The 23,680-nt window shown below is 39.4% G+C and overlaps 1 protein-coding gene and 1 pseudogene across 1 annotated transcript; both read right to left on the bottom strand.

Annotated features, from left to right (window-relative positions):
- Positions 1 to 466: 466 nt before the first annotated feature.
- Positions 467 to 1,936, bottom strand: LOC147883305 (receptor-like serine/threonine-protein kinase At1g78530). The gene is made up of 2 exons (XM_087399461.1): positions 1,264 to 1,936; positions 467 to 1,082 (listed from the first exon to the last, which is right to left on the bottom strand). The coding sequence occupies exons 1-2, from the start codon at positions 1,934 to 1,936 to the stop codon at positions 664 to 666; spliced, it is 1,092 nt and encodes a 363-aa protein (XP_087255587.1). The 3' UTR covers positions 467 to 663.
- Positions 1,933 to 2,610, bottom strand: LOC147883304 (receptor-like protein 44 pseudogene; annotated as a pseudogene).
- Between the last annotated feature and the right edge of the window lie 21,070 nt (positions 2,611 to 23,680).

The following is a 23,680-nucleotide window of genomic DNA, read 5'->3' as shown; positions in this document are numbered from 1 at the left end:
TGAAGGGAGGAGATGGAAGGTCTCAGAGACTTGGGTTGAGACATAGCCAAAATTTCAAAAGCCAATCCACATTTCTGATGATCTACCGCATGCATCATGATGAAATGAAATCTTGAAGAGGGCGCGTATCAATGCATGTGCCATAAGGAGTAAATCGAGTGTTTAAATTATGCATTTGGTTCGGCCTTGGCCATTTCTAAATTAATTTTTGGTTGATCCATGTCCTTGATTCCAGCAAAACACACAAATGAGATTTCCATTGAATCCAGACAAAGGAAGCAAATTGGATTCGTGAATCTAGCATTAACGAAAACAACTAGCACAAAATCATTCAAGATCTAGGGGAGAATGAGGCCTACCTTGCGGCATTTAATTTATAAACCACCATTGCTGAATTTTTGAAAATTTTTGCACTAATATCATCTCTAGAAAAATAGAGTCGCATTTACAGAAATAGCTGAAAGAAGTGATCATATGCATGCTTTTGCACAAAGTGCTGGATGTGCTCCACCTGATGTTGAGATGATGGTCCTCATCCAATGCACGAAGTGGATCTCCTCCAACCACTCGCATTACTCTTAAGCCACAAGAAGTTACGAGACCACTTTTTTAAAATGAAGATAGGAACAGGCAAGTCAATAGCACTACCCAATAATCTTGAAGTTAAACCTTCGTAAGTGTTGATGTTTCATGTCCGAAAGCCAGTGAGGACTGATTTACCTCTGAGTGAGGTTTGATCTGTGAGGAGTGATTTGCCTCCCAGTGAGGTTTGATCTGTGAGAGCATGAACAACACATCACTCATTCTTGGTCGATGCTTAGCAGACATCTGCGAGCAATGCAGGCCTATCATCAACAATCCTACCATAGCAATTTCATTAGCAGCCACGTCTTCTTGGAGAGCAGAATCTATGGCTCTTTCTATCACTTTACCGGTTACCATTGCTTGCACCCACTCTCGAAAACTCAACCTCTCATCAAACATGTCGGAAGTTGGACGCTTGCCTGTGACCATCTCCAAGATGATGATACCGTAGCTGTAGACATCTCCCTCGGCAGTTGCTCCTCCCAGATATGCATATTCTGTCAAACATCAAGTGTAACTGCAGGGTTTAGTATCATCCATGAGATGAGACAGCTAGGCCTTATTACATCAACACAGGAGGGAGGAACTCAAACTGGTTTTGCTAGCCCGTGCACATATTTATAGAGCCATGGCACAAAATAATGTCCATTCATAAATATGCAAGATTGATGGAGATACCAGGTGGAGCGTATCCAATTGTTCCTCTAAAGCTGGAAGCGAAGGAAGAACATGCATTGTCACTGCTTTGGTGGATAATCCTGGCAATCCCGAAGTCAGCAACGTGTGCTTCGAAATTTTCGTCCAAAAGAATGTTGCTTGGCTTTAAGTCACAGTGGATGACAGGACCGAGTCCGCACTCATGGTGCAGGTAGTGCAGGGAGTTTGCCACTCCTACCGCAATGTTATACCGCTTTGCCCAGTTCAATTGCCAGGCTTGGGGTCCATGCAGATGTGCTTCGAGGCTTCCGTTGGGCATGAATTCAAGAAGTAAAGCCACTATATCCAAGTTGTAGCAGCATCCTAGGATCTTCACCAAATTTCTGTGGCGAACCATCCCAAGTGTTTGGCACTCCCGAGCAAAAAGTCGTCGAGCCGTATTGCTATCTTCCAACTTGAATCTCTTGATAGCAACAACTTCTCGATTTGGAAAGATAGCCTTGTAGACAGTGCTGGAGCCACCTGATCCAATGATACGATCATTGCTATAGCCATTTGTGGCATTGAACAGATCAAGCGCTGAGGCCCGGACTAGTGGATCTGTGGTGGGGAGTTTCACGCGTCTTCTTAACCGATACCTGCTGTTGAAGCGCTGAAAGGCGGGCAGATTCGCTACTATGGCAAGGAAACTCATTGTGGGCGGCAGCGGGGCAATATTGGATAACCGTATAAACCCTCATTTCCAAAAAATGAACTCGCATCGAATCGAGGTGCACCTGTTGAAGTATTCGAAAGGGAAGTGGGTATCCGGCCTGATAACTGATTACTCGAAACATTAAAGACCATCAAGCTCTGAAGCAGTCCAATCTGGCCGGGAATGCTTCCGTTCAGCTGATTATTATGCAAATCGAGGAAATTGAGGTAAGAGCAAACGCTGAGCCCCAAAGGAATGGATCCGGTGAGCTGATTATGTGAAACATTGAAATTGGAAAGGTAGCTCAGGTTACCAATACTCGTGGGAAGATGCCCAGAGAGCTGATTTGAAGACATGTCCACTATCACGACACGAGTACAATCAGCGATGCTTGGAGAGATGGTGCCAACGAGTCCGTGGCCCCCGAGATGAATTGAGTACACCCGACCTTCGAAGCAGACAATTCCTGCCAGTGGGATTGACGCATTACCGCAAGGATCTGCCAGCTCGAAGTTGTTCCAGTTGGTCAATGCTCCACCATTGTAGAGAGAATCTCTGAGGCCCTTCAAGCAGTTTGGATCGTTCCCTCGACCGAGTGCCCAAAGTCTACGATCAGCAACAGCAGCAAAGATAAGAAACTGCAGAGTGAAGTCGGTAATTTTGGGCCTGATCATGGCTGCAGGGGACAAGGTAGATGATATTTTGTCATTCATAAGGCCTGCCCGAATAAAAAAAGCAAAAACAAATAGGAATCCACTCGAAATGGTCTGGAACAAAAAGGAATCCATTGGAAATGGTGTGGAGGAACACTCCACTAGATAACCGAGAGGGGGAGAAGGGCGGGGGAGAAGGGGGGGACAGGGAGGGGAGAAAAGGTGGAGATGGTGTGTAGGAAGACTTGAGGAGGGAGAGAGAGACATAGAGAGAAAGAGAGAAAGTCAACCATTTAAAGTCTTACATTCAAGTCCAATGAAGAAAAGAAGCCACATATCAACGTATTGTCCAATAGGAAAAATGCATTTCTAAAAATTCTAAAAATGCCTAATTTTTGCTTTGCCAGAGAGAGAGAGAGAGAGAGAGAGAAAAGGTGGAGATGGTGTGTAAGAATATTCGAGGAGAAAAAGAAGGGGAGAGAGAGAGAGAGTCACCCACTTTAAAGTCTACATTCAACCACTTTAAAGTCTGCATTCAAGTCCAATGAAGAAGAGTCAACATATTGTCCAATAGGAAAAACGCACTTCCAAAAATTCTAAAAACGCCTAATTTCAAGCGGACTTGGCTTGGTAGTCAAACATGAACGTGAGTGCAGGGTTGTGTGTGTTCGCTTGCCAGCCAACAGCTCCCTGTGTCCATTGGTGCCTCAGTAGCCTACCCCTTGATAGGGACAAGGTGAGGGTTGAGTGGAGGTGAGATTCCAAATTTTTTATTGGGCCTTGCAAGGGTCCTATGGTGTGAGGGAGGTAGCAAGGTCCATAGTTAGAGAGTTAGTTCATTTGGTTAGTTGACCAAGTTTAATTGTGATTAGTGTGAGTTACTTGTGGGTTAGGTTTAGGTTAGTGTATTAAAGGGTTGTTAGGGTTCTTTAGGTAATTAGGTTGTCTCTCCATCTCTCTGGCGGCGTTCTCTCCTCTGCACCTCGCCGGCGACTCAACTCCTCTTTTGCATCTCTGCAACTTCTCCTCCTCATCTCCATCTCCGCGGCATGTCTCCTGCTTTTCCATGGCGGCTCTTCTTCCCCGGCTTGCTCTTCTCTCGCTCGCCTCAGCCTTTTCTTGGTGGCTCTATGTCCTGGTTGCATCTCCTTCCTGCCTTTCCATTTCTCCTGCCCTTTCTGTCAAGAGGTCGACAACATCGTTGTTCTCTGCTTTATGGGTCTGTGGGGAGGTGGAAGCCGGCACTGTTCGTTGCTGTGGTGCCATGATGGCTTCGCTGCCTTCATTCTGTGGGCCTGTGCAATTTAAGGATCGAGCGGCTCTCGAACAAATTTGTGTGCTCTATGTTGGGCCATCTTACTAGCATATGAGCTGGACGATTCGGCGATTATGTTGTGTTTAAGTCTCCAATTAACAATAGACCCTATTCTAAAATAGGGACAAGGGATGTGAGAGCTTGTATCTACTGTGTTTAGAGTAGATAGTGGAAACCTTCCTCATCTGATAGCATTCCATGCTGTCATGTAGCTCAGCCTATAGCTGTGGTATACGATATTAGGTAGCGTGTGTGCCTTGTGTAGTCATGCAAACGTCGTTTTCATTACGTCCGTGTCTCTATATAACTTCATCTTCTTGCGATGTGCTCACAAACCTTTCACCTTTGCATATGTTTTTGGGCGGTTCGCACTTTGTAGATTATGATATCGATATGACTGATTATGAAGGTTTACTCCTCTGCATCCCTTTCATGTGTGCTTATTTTGATGCAAACATTAGGCTGTTGTGCGAGTAATGGGTAGCATGTGCATCTTGAGTTTATATCTTGTGGTTGTTTTCTACGCTTGACAGTTATACCGTGTTGCTGTGTTGTGCTTTCTGTTATACACTTACATTGTGTTTCGTTTTTGAAATGTTCTTTTATATGCTCACATAACTTGCCACTACACTTGGTTGCAGTTTCTTTGACTTCGTAAGTACCACACCTTTACGTGGATGTTGTGTGTGAACTTCTCTGTGCTGTCTGTGTGGTTTCATTTACTATGACAGTTTTAGAGGCATAGTGGTGCAACCTTTTTCACGATGACCCTTTCTGTCGAGCTGTAGATGTCCTTCCTTTTTCATTATTATTGAAGTGATGTGTGTATTTCTGAAAGCGCTTGCTTGTTTAGGTAGTTAAACAAACCCCCAACATTTCTTCATCATAAAATATTTCCTCTTTCAAATGTTGTTACAGTCCTATTGTTATCTCTTTTACAAAGAGAAGTATAGGTTATGAAACCTTTACACTTTGGAATCTTTTATGAAATAAAAATTCTCATTATTGGGAAATGATAATTTTTCGATTACCTAGTTCCATTTTAATAGGAACAAATGTTGTATGGTATTTTTTAATGATGAAATCATTTTTAAACTATGCTTTTTGTATAAGAAGCACTTCATTTACTTCATAGTAAATTCTTTTGTACAATTAACAGTAGATTTACTTCATTATTAGTTACTTTTGAATTTTGTGTTAGGAGAACTTGAAAATAATTTGAATATATTTATGTATTTTTTTAGTTGAAATAGGAACTGCACTCAAAGCAAAATGTCTTTATAATTTAGAACTGCACAGAGGCATACTGAATCAGCAAACAACATTGGAATGTATGATTTTAAGCACTTCAGATTTTTTAATAAAGTTTGAAAAAAGACAATTACATTGTGTATAACAGTAAACTCTCTTTTTGTTGAGATATTGAGCTCCACTCATGATATGCTAGGGTGACCATTGTGCATTTATGTCACCGACTTATTAGCTGCAGATGCGGTTGGTACACCGCCCATGAATAATAGCTGGATGACAACTATCTTTATGTACTCTAGTTTGTGGCTCAGTTAGTATGCCACCTTAGTTAGCTGAGTTTGGTTTGAGACCCACATATAGGGTTCATCTATTTCTTTGTACTTAGAGCTCTTTTGGCTTTCACAACTAAGAAGAGGAAAACTGTTTTCAGCCTCCACCTTTGTGTGTATTCCCCCATTGTGTATGTGAGAAAGCTGCAAGTGAGACTCCTTCCTTCTCTTCCACTCTCTTCACATGGTATCAGAGCCTGGTTCATGGTAAGGAGCTCAAGAAAGCAAACCAAGTTCACGGTGTCTTGGTAAGAGGATCAGTGTTGCTTTCCTTTTTCGAGTTTGGGGGCAAATCTCTGCAGGTAGCACAGCCGGAAAGTGCAAGAGTGCATTGTCTCAGATTGGGACGCCCTTCGCAGTGTGGCGAGAGGGCAGTATATGTTGCGGGCAAGAGCAAAGCCCTTGGTGATATTATTTTTTTGATTCGAGGCCATTTCGAGGCCCGTTTTGGAGATGGAAGTTTTCCGCATGCACTCAGAAGAGTTGCATAATGTGCAGAGAGAAAATATGAGCATCAATGACTACCACATGAAGGTGAAGAAGATTGCAGATGCACTTGCTTCCATTGGGTCACCAATGGAAGATGATGATTTAGTTTCTGTTACCTTGAATGGCCTAGGGAAGGATTATGCACAGTTCCATACATCCATTGCCGTCTGTGAGAATTTTCCTGATTTTGAGGAGTTGATTGCTCTTCTAATTTCTGAAGAGCAGAGAAATGGTGGTGCATCTTCTTCAGGAGGAACTTCAAAAGAAACTGTCTTCTACTCAAATGCTGGAAGATTTAGAGGCAGAGGTAGAGGAGGCCGATCTGGAGGCCATGGTAACTTTAGAGGCAGGGGGAGCCAAATAGGTCGTGGTGGATGGCAGAGAGGCCAAAATGCAAACAGCAATGTTGAATGCTACTACTGTGGTAAAATGGGTCATATGGCTAAAGAATGCTATAAAAACTAGAATGACATCATGACTGAAAAATTGCAGCAAGGCAATTATGCATCCTCTAGTAGACAGGGTGATGACAGAAATGAGCATCTGTTTATGGTGCAGCACATGACCAATTCTGTGACAAGTGTAGAAGAAAGCAATGATGTGTGGTATGTTGACTCAGGTGCGTCAAACCACATGACAGGTCGTGGAAAATGGATGCACGATGCAAGGAAAATGGAAAGACCAGGATTTGTGGAGAGTGGTGATGATACTGCACATCCTATTGTGCAGATTGGTAAAATTCCTTTGTCTATGCAAGATGGGAAAAAGAAATACCTGTGTGATGTATTTCATGTCCTGAATATCACCAAGAACTTGGTTTCTGTTGGTCAAATGGTTGAGCAGGGCTTGCAGGTCAGATTTAATCCTCATGGATGCTTTGTTGAGGATATGAAAACTAAAGGTCGCTTGATAGCAAAAGGGAAGAAGAAGGGCAAGATGTTTACGTTGGATGTGGACATGCTTGAATTGAGTGCAGCAATGTTTGCACATGGGACCGGTGTAGTAGCAGATATTGATATTTGGCATAAACGCATTGGTCATGTTAATGTACAGCCACTTAAATTAATGCAAGATTGCCTAAGTTCAAGGTTGCAGAAATGCATAAGGTATGTGAAGCCTATCAATTTGGAAAACAGGCAAGGAAACCATTTCCTAGACATGTTCAAGAGAGTAAGAAGCCATTAGAATTAATCCACTCTGATGTGTGGACTACTAAAGCTACATCTATTGGAGGGTGTCATTATTTTGTCACTTTTATTGATGACTACAACAGAAAAGTTTGGGTGTATTTTATGAAAAAGAAAATTGAAGTGTTTGGGCATTTCAAAGCTTTTAAAGCTATGGTTGAAAAAGAAACAGGCCTGCAAATAAAATGCCTAAGGTCAGATGGAGGGGGAGAGTACCTCTCAAATGAGTTTGCAAGTTTCCTGTAGGAGCATGGCATAAAGTAGCAATATTCATGCAGTCATACCCCACAGCGAAATGGACTTGCAGAAAGGAAAAACAGGCATATTGGAGATGTATCTCATGCCATGCTAAATGAAAAAGACCTACCAAATTATTATTGGGCTGAGCAGTTGCTACAGCAGTCTACATAAAGAACAGGACTCCCACTGCAACAATACATGGCATGATGCTAGAGGAGAGGCATACTGGTAGGAAACCATATATTTCTCATTTCAAAGTTTTTGGTTGCATTGCCTATGTTCATGTGCCAGATGAGTTGAGATCCAAGTTGGATCCAAAAGCTGAGAAGCACATCTTTATTGGTTATTCTCTGTAGCAGAAAGGGTATAGATGCTATAACCCTTCTACTCGTAAGTTTGCAGTGAGCAGAGATGTTGTTTTTTATGAGATGAGTAGCTAGTATAAACCAGTAAATGTGATTGATGATGTAGATGCACAAAATGGTAATGCTACACAGAATTCACAACAGTAATCACAAAATATTAGTGGACCTATAGTGTCCTTTAGCAGTGGTTCACATACTTCGCCATGGACAGGCAGATTGAGATCAGAATAATCTCCTCAAAGAAATGATCTCAAATATAGATCCTTTATGGTCAATCCTTCAGGAGTCATAAAGTTTCTTTGCCTTTCTTTCCTCCACACATATATTTCTATCTTACGAGATGAGCTAGTGCAAGGGTTTTGCCAATTATGCAACATTCTTTACAATATTCCAAAGAATATACAAAAGACACATCTAAAAAGGTTCAATGAAATGTATACCACCCTACATGTTTAAAGCACCTTTCTTACATGCATCACGTGCTAGTCTTTTGCTCCAGACCAAGAAATCATCGTAGAACACCATTGAAAAGTATGAAGCTACTTCTAGAATGTCTCAGTCCTTAACCTTTGGAAAGTAGGAGGGGCATCATTCAAGCCAAATTCATTCTCACAAGCTCCACACTCTATGACGGAGGTTGCCTTTCCCTTCTTGAGCCATTCATATTTGGTTATAGCCGATATAATATCCATCCATGAGAGATTACATTTTGGGAACTACAACCTTATTGAATATATAGTTAATAATGGTATGGGAAAAGGGTTGGTAGTGATCTTATTAGCTAAATCCACCTATGCAATATATAGTTAGTAAATGCTAGGGGAAAAGGCTCATTTGTGATCTTATAAACTAAATCCACCTAGATCCTTAGCTTTCCATTCTTCTTGGGCATTATGAGAATAGGGAACAGTAAACCAATTGGGCCTATAGGGTAAATGAAACCTCCCTTGATAGTTGGTCTATTCTTTCTTAAATAACTTGTGTAGTTTGGTTCATCCTATTATTTGTTGCCATAAATTTTTTGGTATGTACTATCAAGACAATCCTAAACATTCAGTTCGGTTGCAAGGATGGCAACTGTAAGAGCAGTCATTGCTATGGCTGCATCAAAGGGATGGTCTTTACATCAGATGGATGTAAAGAATGTTTTCTTGCATGGTGATTTGCAAGAAGAGGTCTATATGGAGCAGCCACTAGGTTATGTTCATGTTGTTTATCCTGAGTTTGTTTGCAGGTTGAAGAAAGCCTTGTATGGCTTGAAGCAAGCACCCAGAGCATGGTTTGACAAGATAGGATAGTATCTTCTCACTATTGGCTTTCAGATTTCCAAGGCAGATTTCTCACTTTATGTGAGAACAATAGAGAAAGGTATTATGTTGCTTGTCATTTATGTTGATGATTTGATCATCACAGGTGATAGTGATGAAGATATCCTTCATGTGAAAATGCTATTGAAGCAGAAGTTTGAGATGAAGGATTTGGGAGAGCTGCGTTACTTCTTGGGCATTGAGGTGATTAGATCACCAAGTGGGATATGGCTCTTGTAGAGGCAGTATGGATTGGACATGCTGTCCAAATATGGGAAGACAGGCTGTAAGCCTATTTCAGTTCCTTCGGAGCAGAATGTGAAGTTGAGCGCAGATGCACGTGAGCTTCTGGAAGACCCTACTATGTACAGACGCATAGTAGGAAGTTTGATTTATATGACTATTACTAGGCCAGATTTGAGCTATGCTATTGGATTGGTAAGTCAGTTTATGCAGGCTCCAAGGAAACTGCATTTGGATGTGGCTAGACGCATACTGAGGTATGTGAAGTCCACATTGCAGTATGGACTGTTTTATGAGGCTGGGGTTCAGATACAGTTGCATGGATACACTGATGCTGATTGGGTTGGTAGTATTTCTGATAGACGATCTACCAGTGGATATGTGTTCTCTTTTGGGAGTGCTGCAGTCACTTGGAGCAGCAAGAAATAGCCTACAGTTGCCTTATCGAGCACAGAGGCTGAGTATAGGGGTGCAACAATGGCTGCATGTGAGGTAGCTTGGTTGCATAAGCTACTTTATGAAATGTATCAGTCTACAGATGGGCCAGTTGTCATTTATTGTGACAACATGAGTAGTATACACTTGGTAAATAACCCAGTCTATCATGCTAGAACAAAGCACATTGAGGTGGCTGACATATTCACGAAGTCATTGGGTGCAAAGAAGCTGCGCAAGTTCAGAGACGTGCTTTGTGTGCAGGAATTGGGATTGAGCTCGAGAGGGAGTTTTGAGATATCGAGCTCCGCTCGTGATATACCAGGGTGACTGTTGTGCATTTATGTCACTGACTTGTTAGCTACAGATGCGGTTGGTACACTGCCCATGAATAATAGCTGAATGACAGCTATCGTTATGTACTCTAGTTTGTGGCTCAGTTAGTATGCCACCTTAGTTAGCTGAGTTTGTTTTGAGACCCACATATAGGGTTCATCTATTCCTTTGTACTTAGAGTTCTTTTGGCTTTCACAACTAAGAAGAGGAAAACTATTTTCAGCCTCCACCTTTGTGTGTATTCCCCCATTGTGTATGTGAGAAAGCTGCAAGTGAGACTCCTTCCTTCTCTCCCACTCTCTTCACACTTTTATTACAACTTCCCATTTCAAAAGAAAGACAAATGAAATTACATTGTGGGTAAAAATAACCTTACTTTATCAACACATGCAATTCCAAATGAAAGAATGAAAAAAAAAGGATAGCTATTGACTATTTTGCAAGCACAAATGCAGTAAATGTTGTAAGGGATCTTAGAAACATGTCTGGGTATGTTTTAAATGTTGTTTGAGTGTGTTTGAATGACTCATGAAGAGCACAAAGTAGAAGTTTAAGTGCTTATGTCTGCAATTTTGTGTGCAACTTTAGTACAGAAGCAACATAAGCAATTTGTGATTATGTTTTCTGTGGCTCGCTTCAGTTTCTTTGACATTAGAAACTGCATATTGCATTTGTTCTAACATTATTTTGTTGTGGGCAGAGGTTTTTGGTGCTGCAGATTCCAAGGGGAAGAATGTCCTCCCTCAAGAAACCTCTCCTCTCTCTCGAAACCTCTCCTCCCTCTGTAAATGTTGCAAGTCCTTCATTTGTTAGTGATGTTGCATCAGTCCTACTTTCTTCCCATCCTCCCATTTCCAACAACAAGACTCCTGTTAAAAGGCCTCTGTTTCAGTCTCCAATTCAGATGAGAAGAAACCCAGAATTGTTACTATGAAAGAAGAGAGCACCTCCTTCATTTCCTCTGTTGAAAATGTGCCTTTCCTAGCCTTGTATGAAGTAGAGAATTAGGTTGAAGAAGAGAGGAATGGACTTGTAGTTAAGGCTATCCTAGTTCTTGACATTGATCTGACTGTCCAAAATTGTGTCTTCGATGGAAAGGTTCTTAACAGGTATGGTACATACATGCTTGCGAATGTCAACCATCCCAAGTGTTTGAAAGTGGACCTTGCAAATAGGAATGGTATCGGATGTATAACTTTGCACATAGATGAGTTGTACTATAGTGATTTCATAAGGTTTTTGAATGTTGGTGATTGTATTCGAGTAACATAGTTCTCAGTATGCAAAAAGAATCCTAGGAATGATGGTGGCACCACGGATTATAGTATTGCCTTTGACCCCTCGACTCGCATTGAGCGCATTCCTCCCTACAGTGTTGTTTTTTAGATATATCCTGAAGGAACTATTGCTATGTACAAAGAAAAGTGTAAAAACTTGATCAACAAAAAAGAGGGCAACCAGCTACCTCTTGCCACTTGAGTCGTAGCTATTATCAAGCTTGGTACATCTTACAAGCAACGCGATGAGATAATAGTTGGATATGGTGGTGAATACCCTGAAGATCTTATGAAGGTGACCTTCATTCCTTTAATTCCCTGCTCTTCATGCCTTTCATTAGTGTGCAATTGCATGAGAAAGTGATTATTGATTGTGGCCATTGTGTTTGCAAAATTTGCAGCTTACTTTTTGGAGCAATAGGCGCTCAGATTTCCTTAAAGTAGCAGAGAGGTTCAAGATTTTTGGGGAGGCACAGTTTATTCTTCACAATGTGAGCTGCAAGAAAAACAGGCAGCCCATTGCATTGAATATGCTAAACATCACTATCATCACTCGCTTGATAGATCCAAATCTCACTATTTATCTTACGAGAATTTTTAGCACGCATATGCAACAAATCGGTTATGGAAACCAAGTTCCCAACAAAAACACATGGTGTACAAACCCTTTCTATACTTGCTATATTTTATTTGATATCCTTGAGCTAATCAATGAACAACATTTCTTGCTCTTGTTCTCTAAGCTGCCATGTGTCCTCTCTTTTTTCCCTCTTGTCCATGATGGTTAATAAGTTAAAGATTAAAGTTGCCATTACTTTTGGGTATGCTACTTCCAAAAAGTACAACTTTTAGTAAACCATATCGAAAAATCACAATTATCCATTTGTCTTCAAATCAATGGATCAGATATTTAGAAATTCAATCCTTGCTTTGGGTACTTTTCTATTTTTGCCAAATGTTTTTATCAAGCTATGTTTTGTGTATTGGAGGTCAATGCACAACCCTTTGTCACCCTTCCCCATACCTTAGTTGCTCACTTGTAAGGCCCCCAAATAAGGAGAAGCCATGAGCACGATAGGTTAGGTGAGCAAGAGTAGAGGTGTGAAAAGTGCAAATGGGGGACCTAATATTATGCCAATGCATTTGAGGAGGATTAGTTGAGTACAACATTGTACAGGGTCATTGATCATGACAATGAGGTGTTGAGGAGAGGGTGAGGAGAGGAATTAGAGGAGGGTGAGGAGCTTGGTGTCAGACTCCAAAGGACATGAAGCTTGAGATTGCCCGGTGTATTATTGTTGCTCCTCCAAATGAAGGGTTAGGAGAGACAACAGATTTAGTAGTGATGCCATTGATCTTGATGATGATATGGCAAGAGCAATGCTGGAAAGGTAAGGAAGAAGAAAAATAAGAGAAGAGAGCTATGGCAATGCAAAATCTTGCAATGAAAGAGACGGCCCCTAATGATCTTTATGTGACTTGCTCCAACCAGATCCTCAAAGAGACAACTCAATTTGGATGTGTAAAGATCAAAGATTTAAGGAATTTTAGTGAAAAATATATAGAAAGAGTAGGGGTGGTTTCTCCTATTTCAGAAAAAAATAAGTAATAGAAGAGTAGGAGGGAAGTAGATGTTATAAATAGAAGAACAACAGACACACACACACACACACACACACACACTATTTTCTATTAGTAAATGTATCTCATACACACATATGCTTATTTCTGCACACACACACACACACACACACTTTTTTTTTTTTTTTGGTAACACACACACACACACATGTATACTTCTCCAACTATGAATTATCCTTTTATGTACCCCCCCATGAAATCTCCTCTTTACACTCTCTTTTTAACCACCCCACACACCAAGCACACTAATCCTTCCATATCTCTTTTAATCCCTTCTCAACCCATGCACTCATTTGCTCCTTACTCCACTTATGACTTAAACTTCACTTGTGACTTAAACTTTTTTTAATACATTTTTAAAAATTATCTAAGAATCCATATGGTTGTCTGAATTCCTAGGTAAAGCGATAATAAGCTAGGGAAAATAGGCATTACCTATCTACCCAAACGTAACTGTGATGTTCTAACACCTAGTTTGTTTTAATGGTGGCAAGTAAGTGGACCTTGACCTCAAAACCTGGACTGCCTGAGGATTCAACATTTTTTTTTCCATCACACTCTCTATACTAAACACACTATTCAAAATTTTTGGACTTGTGTAAAGTCCAATTTGAGAAATGGACTAAAAAACAGTCCAAAAATTTTGAATATACTAGTAATGTTGTTTTTTGAACTAGATTTGACAACTCAAAACAAAAGATTTGGTGATTAAGTACTAAGAACATCAATGCATAACCAAATCTCTTACAAAGGTGGTCTACATAAACATCTTCATAACTTCTTATGAATTGAGCTACTATCACCTAAGAACATCAATAGATGACCAATTCTCTTAAAAAGGTGGTATAAATAAACACCTTTATGTATAAGTGGTGTGCACACACCTTTATGACCATTTCTTTTAGAAAGGTGGTGTACACAAACCCCTTAGAAAGGTAGTGTACATAAATCCTTTTATGTGTAAGTGGTGTACATATACACCTCACTTGGTCTTAAAAAACACCCTTAACTATAAAAATACATTGACATAAAGTTTAAAATACACCATTAAGTATAAAATGGACCTCATAAACAATCTTTATACACAATAATGAGAGTAAAGAAATCAAAAAAGTAGTTAACTTTTTATTAGATATTCACTTTACATAGAAGTTCAAAACTTGCGAAGTTCAAAACTTGTGATTACAAAGCCGTCAGCCATCATGTTCCTCAATACCAATGTCCTCAATGCCAGGCCCTTGACTACCAGGATCCTGACTAATAGGCTGCTCTAAGATAGTACCAATGTCCTCAATGCGCCCTTGACTACCAAGGTCCTAACTAATAGGTTGCTCTAAGACTGGAGTCTCAGTAGCAAGGTGCTCAGTAGTTTGCTCTTCAGTTCCAAGCACCTGACTAGTAGGCTGCTCTAGAGTCTGTAAGGTCATGGTTGAAGAACCATCTATGCCTCTTGGTAACTCCTCTTGGTCATGCTTTGCCTCGTCCATACCTTCTTTGGGTAAGGCTTCCTTACTTGATCCACTTACATGTCCTTCACCCAAGATCAAGGGTGCCTTCCTCACTTTTGATTTAACAGGAAGTGCTTCCACCTCTTTAGCTTTACCTTTTCCTACGACGTGCTGTACTACTACTTCTTGCTACCATGGGCCTTCTCTATGATGAGTGGAACCTCCTTGACTCTAGTTGACAATTGATCACCCTTTGTTGATCTTTTCTTATCTGTTATAGGACCTTGTATGATAAACTGCACAAGTTCAACTATCCGTGACATTGCAAGGTCATGCAATTCATGTATGAAAAATACACATGGCTTCTCCCAAGCATGACCGCTCATTGTTATGAATGCTCTGTATCAATGCCATTGATGTGTGCAAAATTTGTATCATTCTTTGATAGCAAGATATCATAGGAGAAGCTGAATGGAGAACCATCATGTAAACTACCAATTGCTCTACCTTGGGCAGTGGACTGCAAGGCCTTTTTCTTGATGTCCATATATTCTGTCTCAACAACCTTTGGCATTTTAGCTCTTAGATCCTTTGTTGGTGTGGCATCTGCATCCATTGAAGCCAACCACTTTCTAGCCCATGTCTTATCAAGAAGTTGACCTAGGCTAAGTGCTTTGTTCTTATCCACATCAATTGACTTGCCAGCTAACTCATCATCAGACTTTAATAAAAACAATAGTGCCGAGAGAGCAGCCTCACTTTGAATCATTCGGGTGACCACTTCATCCAAGTTGCTATGCTTGCTCTTCTTTCCAAAGAAGCAGTCACCGCTTAGGATCTTCTTGCATACTTCTTCTGTTATTGCATCTGGAACAAATCTTAATGCTCTCCACTAAACAATAGACATCGGTTTCATTATTTCTTTCCTCTAAGTTGTAGTGTGCTCTGGTGCCTCAAAGGATATCTTTCCTGTTTCGTATGCTTGGCAAACATTCATGATGCTCTGAAACACTGATTCCTCATGGAAGACAATGCAAGTAACATCCCTATATCTTGCAACGGCGTTGTTCAAATCCTTTGCCTCAACCTTATTACTTGGTATGCCTTGTGTATTGCTTACAACACCTTTCAAGCATATCTATAGAACTGAGTCCTCTTTGCCATGTACTTAGATGTAGTCTCCTGCCCTTCCATAGCCCACCCATAACTCCCTTGCCTTAATTAGGATCTCAGAAAGAGAAGAGCTTTTTTTCAACCTAAATGGAGCAGAAATCAACCTTTCTAATTCTAGAATGTACTTCGAGTCATCATTAAATATGCATACATGACAAATGACCCATTGAAACTTTTCTATCCACTCAATCTATGGCAAGTTTCCTTTTCTTCCCTCATCAAGGGCGATCCTGCAAGCTTCACAAAAGTGTTGCCCATCAATGGGCTCAAACCTGCATCTTTCCAAGAATCTATTCTTTGCTAGCATGTATCTCTTCTCGATGTCAGTACCATATCGGCTTTGGTACAAAGCCTCTTCATGAACAAAGTCACTCCTTCTAAAGTTCTCAAAAGCATCAAGAAAGTTCACACGCTTTTGAAATGTGACATCAAGCAATGTAGGATCATCTTCTTGAAGTCTCTTAAACACCATAGGACGAAGAGTGATATTAGTGGCAACTGGAGTTCTTGTTTTCCTCGTATCTTCATACAATTTGCGTGCAAATGTCTTATCTAGCTTTCTTTGATTTGTGAACAACGAAGCTCGATCAATAAGCATTGTGGCCACGCTGAGTTGTGAAAATCCCGAAATGTACCCCTCATCCTCTGGAGGATGTAAGTCTGCCACACTTATAGAAAAGTCTGCGAGACTTGTATCTTCTTCTTGCGGATCCTCTTGATCATCACTATCCAATTTTTTGCCTGGTTTTAAATAACCTGCACTTGAACGATCTGCACATGGAGTAGGAGTTATTTTGGCTCTCTTTCTTGGAATAGCTGTGGAACTTGAATCTGCTCCACGATCACTCCTTCTTGTTCCTGTAGTTGTAGCAGTCGATGGTGTAGGTACAGTTGGAGATACTATAGTTACTGCCACAGATATTATAGTTACTCTTATCAGAGATACCGTAGTTATTGCCACAAATATTGGCAGTACAACTTGAGAGCTACATGTTATAGATGGCGTACTTATTGCTGCTGAAGGTAAAACAGCACCACTTGGAAATGCATCCCACATTTTCTTCAATGCTTCTAAGGCACTAAGTAATTCTTGGGATCCCTCAATTGAATCTGGTAAGGGCTTCAAGAAGTGCTTGTGCGTAACTCGTAACTTGTAGACCACATCGTCATTCTTCCCTTTGCACACAACTTCTATCAAATTGTTTTCTTTAATGTTGATGGTTGAGATCATGCCACCATTTCTTACTGCCTCTGGAGAATATTTCATGCTTGACATATTCTTGGCAGTGACCACCAAAAAATACTTTGATTTGCGCTCCATAAAATACCAAGCATGTTCAAGATATTTGAAAGACACCTTGGAACCAAAACTCGAAGCCATAGTTTTTTGCAAAGCAATTAAAAAAAAATGAGAATTACAATGATTTTCAAACTCAAAATATTAAAAAAATTGCTAATTAAATATTTAAATATTAAAAATTAATTAAAATTTCAAAAGTTCAAATATATTTTTAAAAATATATTTTATTAAAATTTCAAAAGTTCAAATATATTTTTAAAAAAATATTTTTATATTTGAAAAAAGCGCAACAGGGGCCCCTAAGGGGCCTTAGGGGAGGAGGGAGGATTAACCCTCCCCCTAACCTGTTGCACGCGTAACAGGTTAGGGGGAGGGTTAATCCTCCCTCCTCCCCCTCCCGCTTCCCCGCCTCCCAGATCCCCACCTTTCGCCTTCGCCTCCCCTGTCTCCGCATTCGCCTCCCGCCTCCCCCCTCCTGCCTCCTCACCTTCGCCTCCCCCTCCTCGCCTTTGCCTCCCCCCTCGCGCCTTCGCCTCCCCCTCCCAGCTCCCCGCCTCTCGCTTGCCACCTCTGTCCTCTCCTCCACATCCCCGCCGTCACCTCTACCTCTCCTCCCCAAAACCCGTCCCTGTCTCCCCGCTCCTTAAAAAAAAAGCCTTCTGCCTCTCCGCTCCCAGCCTCCCTGCTCCCAAAAAAAATGACCGAAGGAGAAGGGGAGGGATGGAGAGGATTCATAATCAAGGGGGCAAGCAGGAGAAGAGGGGAGGGGAAGCGGGAGGAGAGGGGAAGGGAGGAGAGGGGAGGGGAAGGGGGAAGCGGGAGGAGGAAAGGGAGGGGAGCAGGGAGGAGAGGGGATGGGAAGTGGGAGGAGAGGGGAAAGGAGGAGAGGGGAGGGGAAGGGGGAAGCGGGAGGAGGGAGGGGAGGGGGAAGCGGGAGGAGAGGGGAAGGGAGGGGAGCAGGAGGAGAGGGGATGGGAAGTAGGAGGAGAGGGGAAGGGAGGGGAGGGAGGAGAGGGGAAGGGAGAGAGGGAGGGAGTACCTGGGTGGGGAGGTGGTGGAGGAGCTCGAGGAAAGTTGTGAGAGAGAATGAGGAGAAGTAGAGTTCTATTGGAAATGGGTAGCTTTTAGGTCAAGTCAGCTTTTTTAGGTTAAGTCAGCTTTTTTTAGTTTTTAAAGTTTTTTTAGTTCTTTTAGGTTCACTATAAGTAGAACGTTCTTCATTCTCTCTTTCATTCAAAGTTCATTCTTTCACACTCCACGCTTCTTTCCTCTCATCAACTTGTTGCAGGATTCTCAAAATTTTTTAAATGTTGTAAGAGGTGAGTTCATTTCCAATGTATTGCGTACACAAGAACTTCTAAGAATCGAGTTTTTGTAAATTTGAATTTTTTTTTCAAATCCAATTCTTTTCTCAAAAACCTGTCGCGTACGCAACAACTTTAAAAAACCATTTTTTGCATTAAATCTTTTTTCCCACAAATTTTCCTCTTTACCTCAAACTCTCACAACCTATTGTCACAAATTTCTCTCAAACTCAAACTCTCCCAGCCTATTGGGCACGCAACAATTTTTCAAAATAAATAAATTACAAAACAATCTATTACAAATTTCTCTCTCAACCTCAAAACCACTCAAACCTCCCTACCTATTGCGTATGCAACAACTTCAAAACAAAATTTAACCATAAATCTCTCCAAAATCTCTTAACCATAAATCTCTCCAAAAACTCTTCTCACAACATTTTATTAATATGAGAAATCCATTTATAATATTTTTACTCCATAATATAATAAATTTTTATTAACTAATGTTAAAATATAATTTTGCTAAAAATATATATTGTTAATCTATGAATTAATATAAATATTATATAATTATTATATAAATACATTAATTTAAAAAATATAACAATGAAAATATGTGCTTTATATAATACTTATTCTTCAATAGTGAATGTATTTGTAAGGTAGTTCTTAATATGAAAAATCTCTACAATATTCTTCCTGCTATTAACTAGATATTAAATTTTAGTTTTAATAAAAATATACATTATTAACTTAAAAACTAATATAAATATAATGTAATTATTATATAAATTTAAATAAATAAATATATATATTATTATACATTAATAACATTTAAAATTATGTATATTATATAGTAATAACCTTTAAATTTTAAAAAGTAGTTAATCAAAGAATTGAATTAATTTAAAAAATAAGGAAATATTAAATTTTACACACGTGCTTTTAGCATGTATGCTTTTCTTCCATGTGTATAATACTTGTTAGTCGAAGAATGAAGAATTAGATAATGCATTTGCAAGGTAGGTATTTAAAAGCATAGAATCTAGAAGAGGTTTAGCATACTTGCTTATCTTTGTTATAGTATGTAATACTTTGCAAAAGCCTTAAACAAAGTTTAAGGCTTTGCACAGAACTATAGTATCATTGAATCCATATCATTTTTCTACTTTAGCAACCATAAGATATCCATGGTATGAATCCATGATATGGAATACATATTTCTTATTACATACTTTTGATACATCATGCAGCATGAATGTAAAAAAATATGAATCGGTGTGCTTTTAGCCTATGTGCTTGTCCCTAATTAGTAGGATACTTTGACTAGGTAGACTTATAATTACTTAAAGTAAAGCCTTTGTAAAGGATCATACCTAGTATTGGATATAAACAAAACACTTTGGAAAGCATATAATATATAGTCTATATATATATATCTAAACTAAATACTTTGGAATGCATATTTTATATAGTCTATATACCTTAAATCTTACACCCTAAATCTTAAATCCTAAAGTTCCCTAAATCTTACACCCTAAACCCTAAACCCTAAACCCTAATCCCTAAACCCTAAACCCTAAACCTTAAACCCTAACCCCTATAGCTTAAATTCTAAAACCTAATTTTTCAGATCCTAAACTCTAGATTTTGGACTCTAAGCTCATGACCTTATATACTAAACCCTAAACCCTAAACCCTAAAACCTAAACCCTAAATCCTAAATGTTAAAACAATAATCATAAACCCTAAACCTTAAATCCTAAATCCTAAACCCTAAATCCTAAACCCTAGATCTTAAACCCTAAACCCTAAATCCCCTTAGCTCTAAACCCTAAACCCTAAAACCATAATCATAAACCCAAAATCCTAAACACAATCATAAATCCTAAGCCCTAAATCCTTAACCCTAGATTCTAAACCCTAAACCCTAAACCCTAACCCTAAAATACAACCAAAATGATTTTTTACAATTTGTGCAATAGGTTTGATATATCCCCCAACCTGTTGCAAGTGGAATAGGTTAATGGTGCACCCAACCTATTGCACAAGTCAAGAAATTTCTTGACTTAGTGCAACAAGTTGGATATACCCCCCAACCTGTTGCTCAAGCAACAGGTTTCTTGATTTGTGCAACAGGTTGGATATACCCCCCAACCTGTTACTCAAGCAACAGGTTGGGGGATATATCCAACCTGTTGCACAAATTAAAAAAAGTCATTAAATTTTGGTTGTATTTTAGGGTTAGGGTTTAGGGTTAAGGATTTAGGATTGAGGATTTAGGATTTAGAATTTAGAGTTTTGGGTTTAGGGTTTAGGATTTAGTGTTTAGGAGTTTAGGATTTAGGGTTTAGGGATTCAATGTTTAAAGTTTAGGATTTACGGTGGTTAAGATGTTTTGGTATTAATTGTTTTAAGTTTAGGATGTAGGGTTCAGGTTTAATGCCTTCTCTGCTAGTTTTAATATAAAAGTTATTAAGTAATAATAAGCTCAATGATTATTTATTGTGTATTTTTTTGAGTTGCTAATCTATTTTTGTACATAAAACAGGTATTCACCCTAACAGAGGGTATGGATGTGGCGTTATATAAGAAGAATGAAGTGGTGGCTTTTGGACGAATTCATAGTCTTGATCCTATGAATGTGTGTCATTTCCAACATTGTGGTGAGAGAAGATGTGTAGTGATAATCACCAACATTGTAAATCGTGAAGTACATTTAAACTATCCACATGGAGACTTTGAAACATTGGGAGATATCTTACAATGTGACATATTTGATATGCAAGTACACAAAACGCTCTGGGACCAAGACGAAATTGTTCAAAGACATACTTTCAAGATATCAAGAAAACTTATTTTGAGGGGGAAAAAGTAAAGATGTTATCTTGCTCCAGAGAAGTTTTAGCAATTGGCAACTTTAAGGGCTATGCTCAGAGTTTTCTTTGTATAGTGGAGATAATTAAGTTGACTAGTGCAGGTGTCATTCAAAATGCAATGGATAGTACTTCACATCTAGACATCCATAATACTATGTCTCATCTACAAGTTCATAGTACTTGTAAATAGGGGTTAGCTTTCTTGAAATCAAGTTTGTCCGAGATAGTTTCCTTCAATGTCATGGAAGACACAACAGAATATTATCAGAAGAAAAGGACTATAACACAAATGGGATCCAAATTGATAAGAAGCTATAGTAGTGATCAAGAGTATCATAGTGGCATGCTCACAAGTATTGAGGACATTATAGTAACAGATGTTGATGCAGAAAAGGTTTCTTGTGTTGCAAGTGACTCAAATATTCTCACTGGTATAGAAGACTTGTCTTGTGTTGCAATTGACTCGAACAGGCTCACTAGTATAGAAGACTTGTTGTGTGTTGCAAGTGACTCGAACAAGCTTACTGATATAGAAGACTTGTCTTGTGTTGAGAATAATAAGATGGTACCACAAAGAAAAATACACGCAAAGATCGATGGGATAAGTGATGCAATAACAGGAATTGATGATATTAGTGACAATGATCATGATGTTACCACTCGAATGCAGGGCAAAGGGGGCAGAGAATCTGAGAGTTTTCATGTTGTTTGTAATATTGTTACTAGCATACCAGAGAATATAGATGGGAGAATCTTGAGTTACAAAGGAGAAAGAGTTCAACCACAAAATTCAAGAGGCATTGGCAACAAATTGACATCAATGAACATGTCTACCAGATTGCCATTTCCAAGATATTATAAGGCATCAAATAATTCTCAAGCCCACATAGCATTTGATTATAGAGATGAAGATTCAAGGGAAATGGATTCGAGGTTTGATGGTCTTACAACTGGAAAACACAAGACACTATTTACAAAAAGAAAGTATGTGAGTGTGAAGAGGCAAAGAATCATGGTATCAATTCTAGAACCAAAGAGACATGTAATGTTATCCGAGGAGAATATGGAAAGGATGCTTCTGCGAGTTTGTTACGAGAGACTTTGCATTAGAAAAGTTGGGAAAGATGATTGTGCAGCCATACACCTTGGTATTTGAAGTAAGACAGCACCTAATAGACATAACTATCTTCTTCAAGAGTTTTCATGCTTTCTTCATCAAGGCACTGATCAAGATTTGAGCATGACACTGTAAACCTAGATTGAAACCCATGGTTAATGGGATACCCATTTGCAATCGAGGATATCAATGGTTAACTGGACTATCACATGGCACATACTGGACCATCTGGGCAGAGGTGAAAGAAAAAGTGGTTCATACAATTCATGGAAATATCTACAAGCTTAAATGCCATGGAAGCACTATAAATGCAACCGTAACATTAAAGCAAGTTCTCGAAGACCATGAATTACCACAGCCTCATCTTCAACAAACAATGCTAGATGGACGTGTCAAATTTCAACAACATCTTCCTTTGAGAATGACAAAGAAGGTCGTCCTAGAAACTATCAATAAAACTTTACAAGACAGAGACGAGAGCATGATTCCATGCTCAATCTTGTACAAAATTTGGCGTAGAGATTTTTGCCATGTCAAGACACCATCAAAGAAAAGGATATCAAAATGTAAGACATGTGATGAATTAAAAAATGTCATTGAACATAGTAAATGTGAGCAGCAGCGAGGAAGATATATTAAATGGCAATCAATCCATTTACGTCATGTGCGGGATGCTCGAAAGTTGTATGCTTCTTGGAGAGAGGAAACTATTTCACATGTCGATAAGTCCATGTGCATCACCATTGATGGCATGGACCAGAATACAACAACTTTGCCATGATATAGACGTATCCCACCAGCATTGGAGGGCAAACGTGGACTAAAAACACACTTGTGTGGAGTATTAGTACATGGATACCGAATCTTTTGTGATGTATGGATTGATAGTTTGCATGACCATGATAGTAACTAGGTTGTTACATCAATCATGAAAGCAATAAGAAAGATCAGAGATGCTCGCGGATGTTTACCTAACACATTACGAATACAAGCTGATAATTGTTGGAGAGAGAATAAGAATAAATATATATTTGCTTTATGCTCTATGATAGTTGGTTTGAAAATATTTGAAGAAGTGGAAGTTGGATTTCTTCTTGTCGACCATACACATGAAGACATAGATCAAATCTTCACTGTTATCTCTAGTGAGTTGAAGTCAATGGATGTTTTGACAATGGAGGATATGCTATTTCGAATTGGGAAAAAAATTGGAGGGTCTCGCAAGGAAGAATCAGAAGTGGCTATCTTAGAGAGGATGAAAGATTGGAGAGCATTCATAGAGCCACATTTACAAACAGGAGATGATGCCCTAATAGGACACACAAATCCACACTACTTTCGGTTTCACATGCATAACAATATTCCAGTGATGCAATGGAAGCACTACTCAGTAGATGGAGATAATTTATGGAGTGAGTCATATGCTTTATTACAATGAATAATTCCATTGGAGGA

Source organism: Dipteris shenzhenensis, chromosome 28, assembly GCF_047967505.1.
Source record: "Dipteris shenzhenensis isolate YYH24624 ecotype China chromosome 28, Dip_SZ_1.0, whole genome shotgun sequence".
NCBI lineage: Eukaryota > Viridiplantae > Streptophyta > Polypodiopsida > Gleicheniales > Dipteridaceae > Dipteris > Dipteris shenzhenensis.
Note: the sequence above shows the minus strand (reverse complement) of the source record. Positions and strands in the feature narration are given on the sequence as shown.

Coding starts and splice junctions, on each gene's coding strand:
- LOC147883305 (XM_087399461.1), bottom strand. CDS start 1,936: ATGAGTTTCCTTGCCATAGTAGCGAATCTGCCCGCCTTTCAGCGCTTC. Junction 1,083..1,263: donor AATTGGATACGCTCCACCTG/GTATCTCCATCA, acceptor GATGTTTGACAG/AATATGCATATCTGGGAGGA.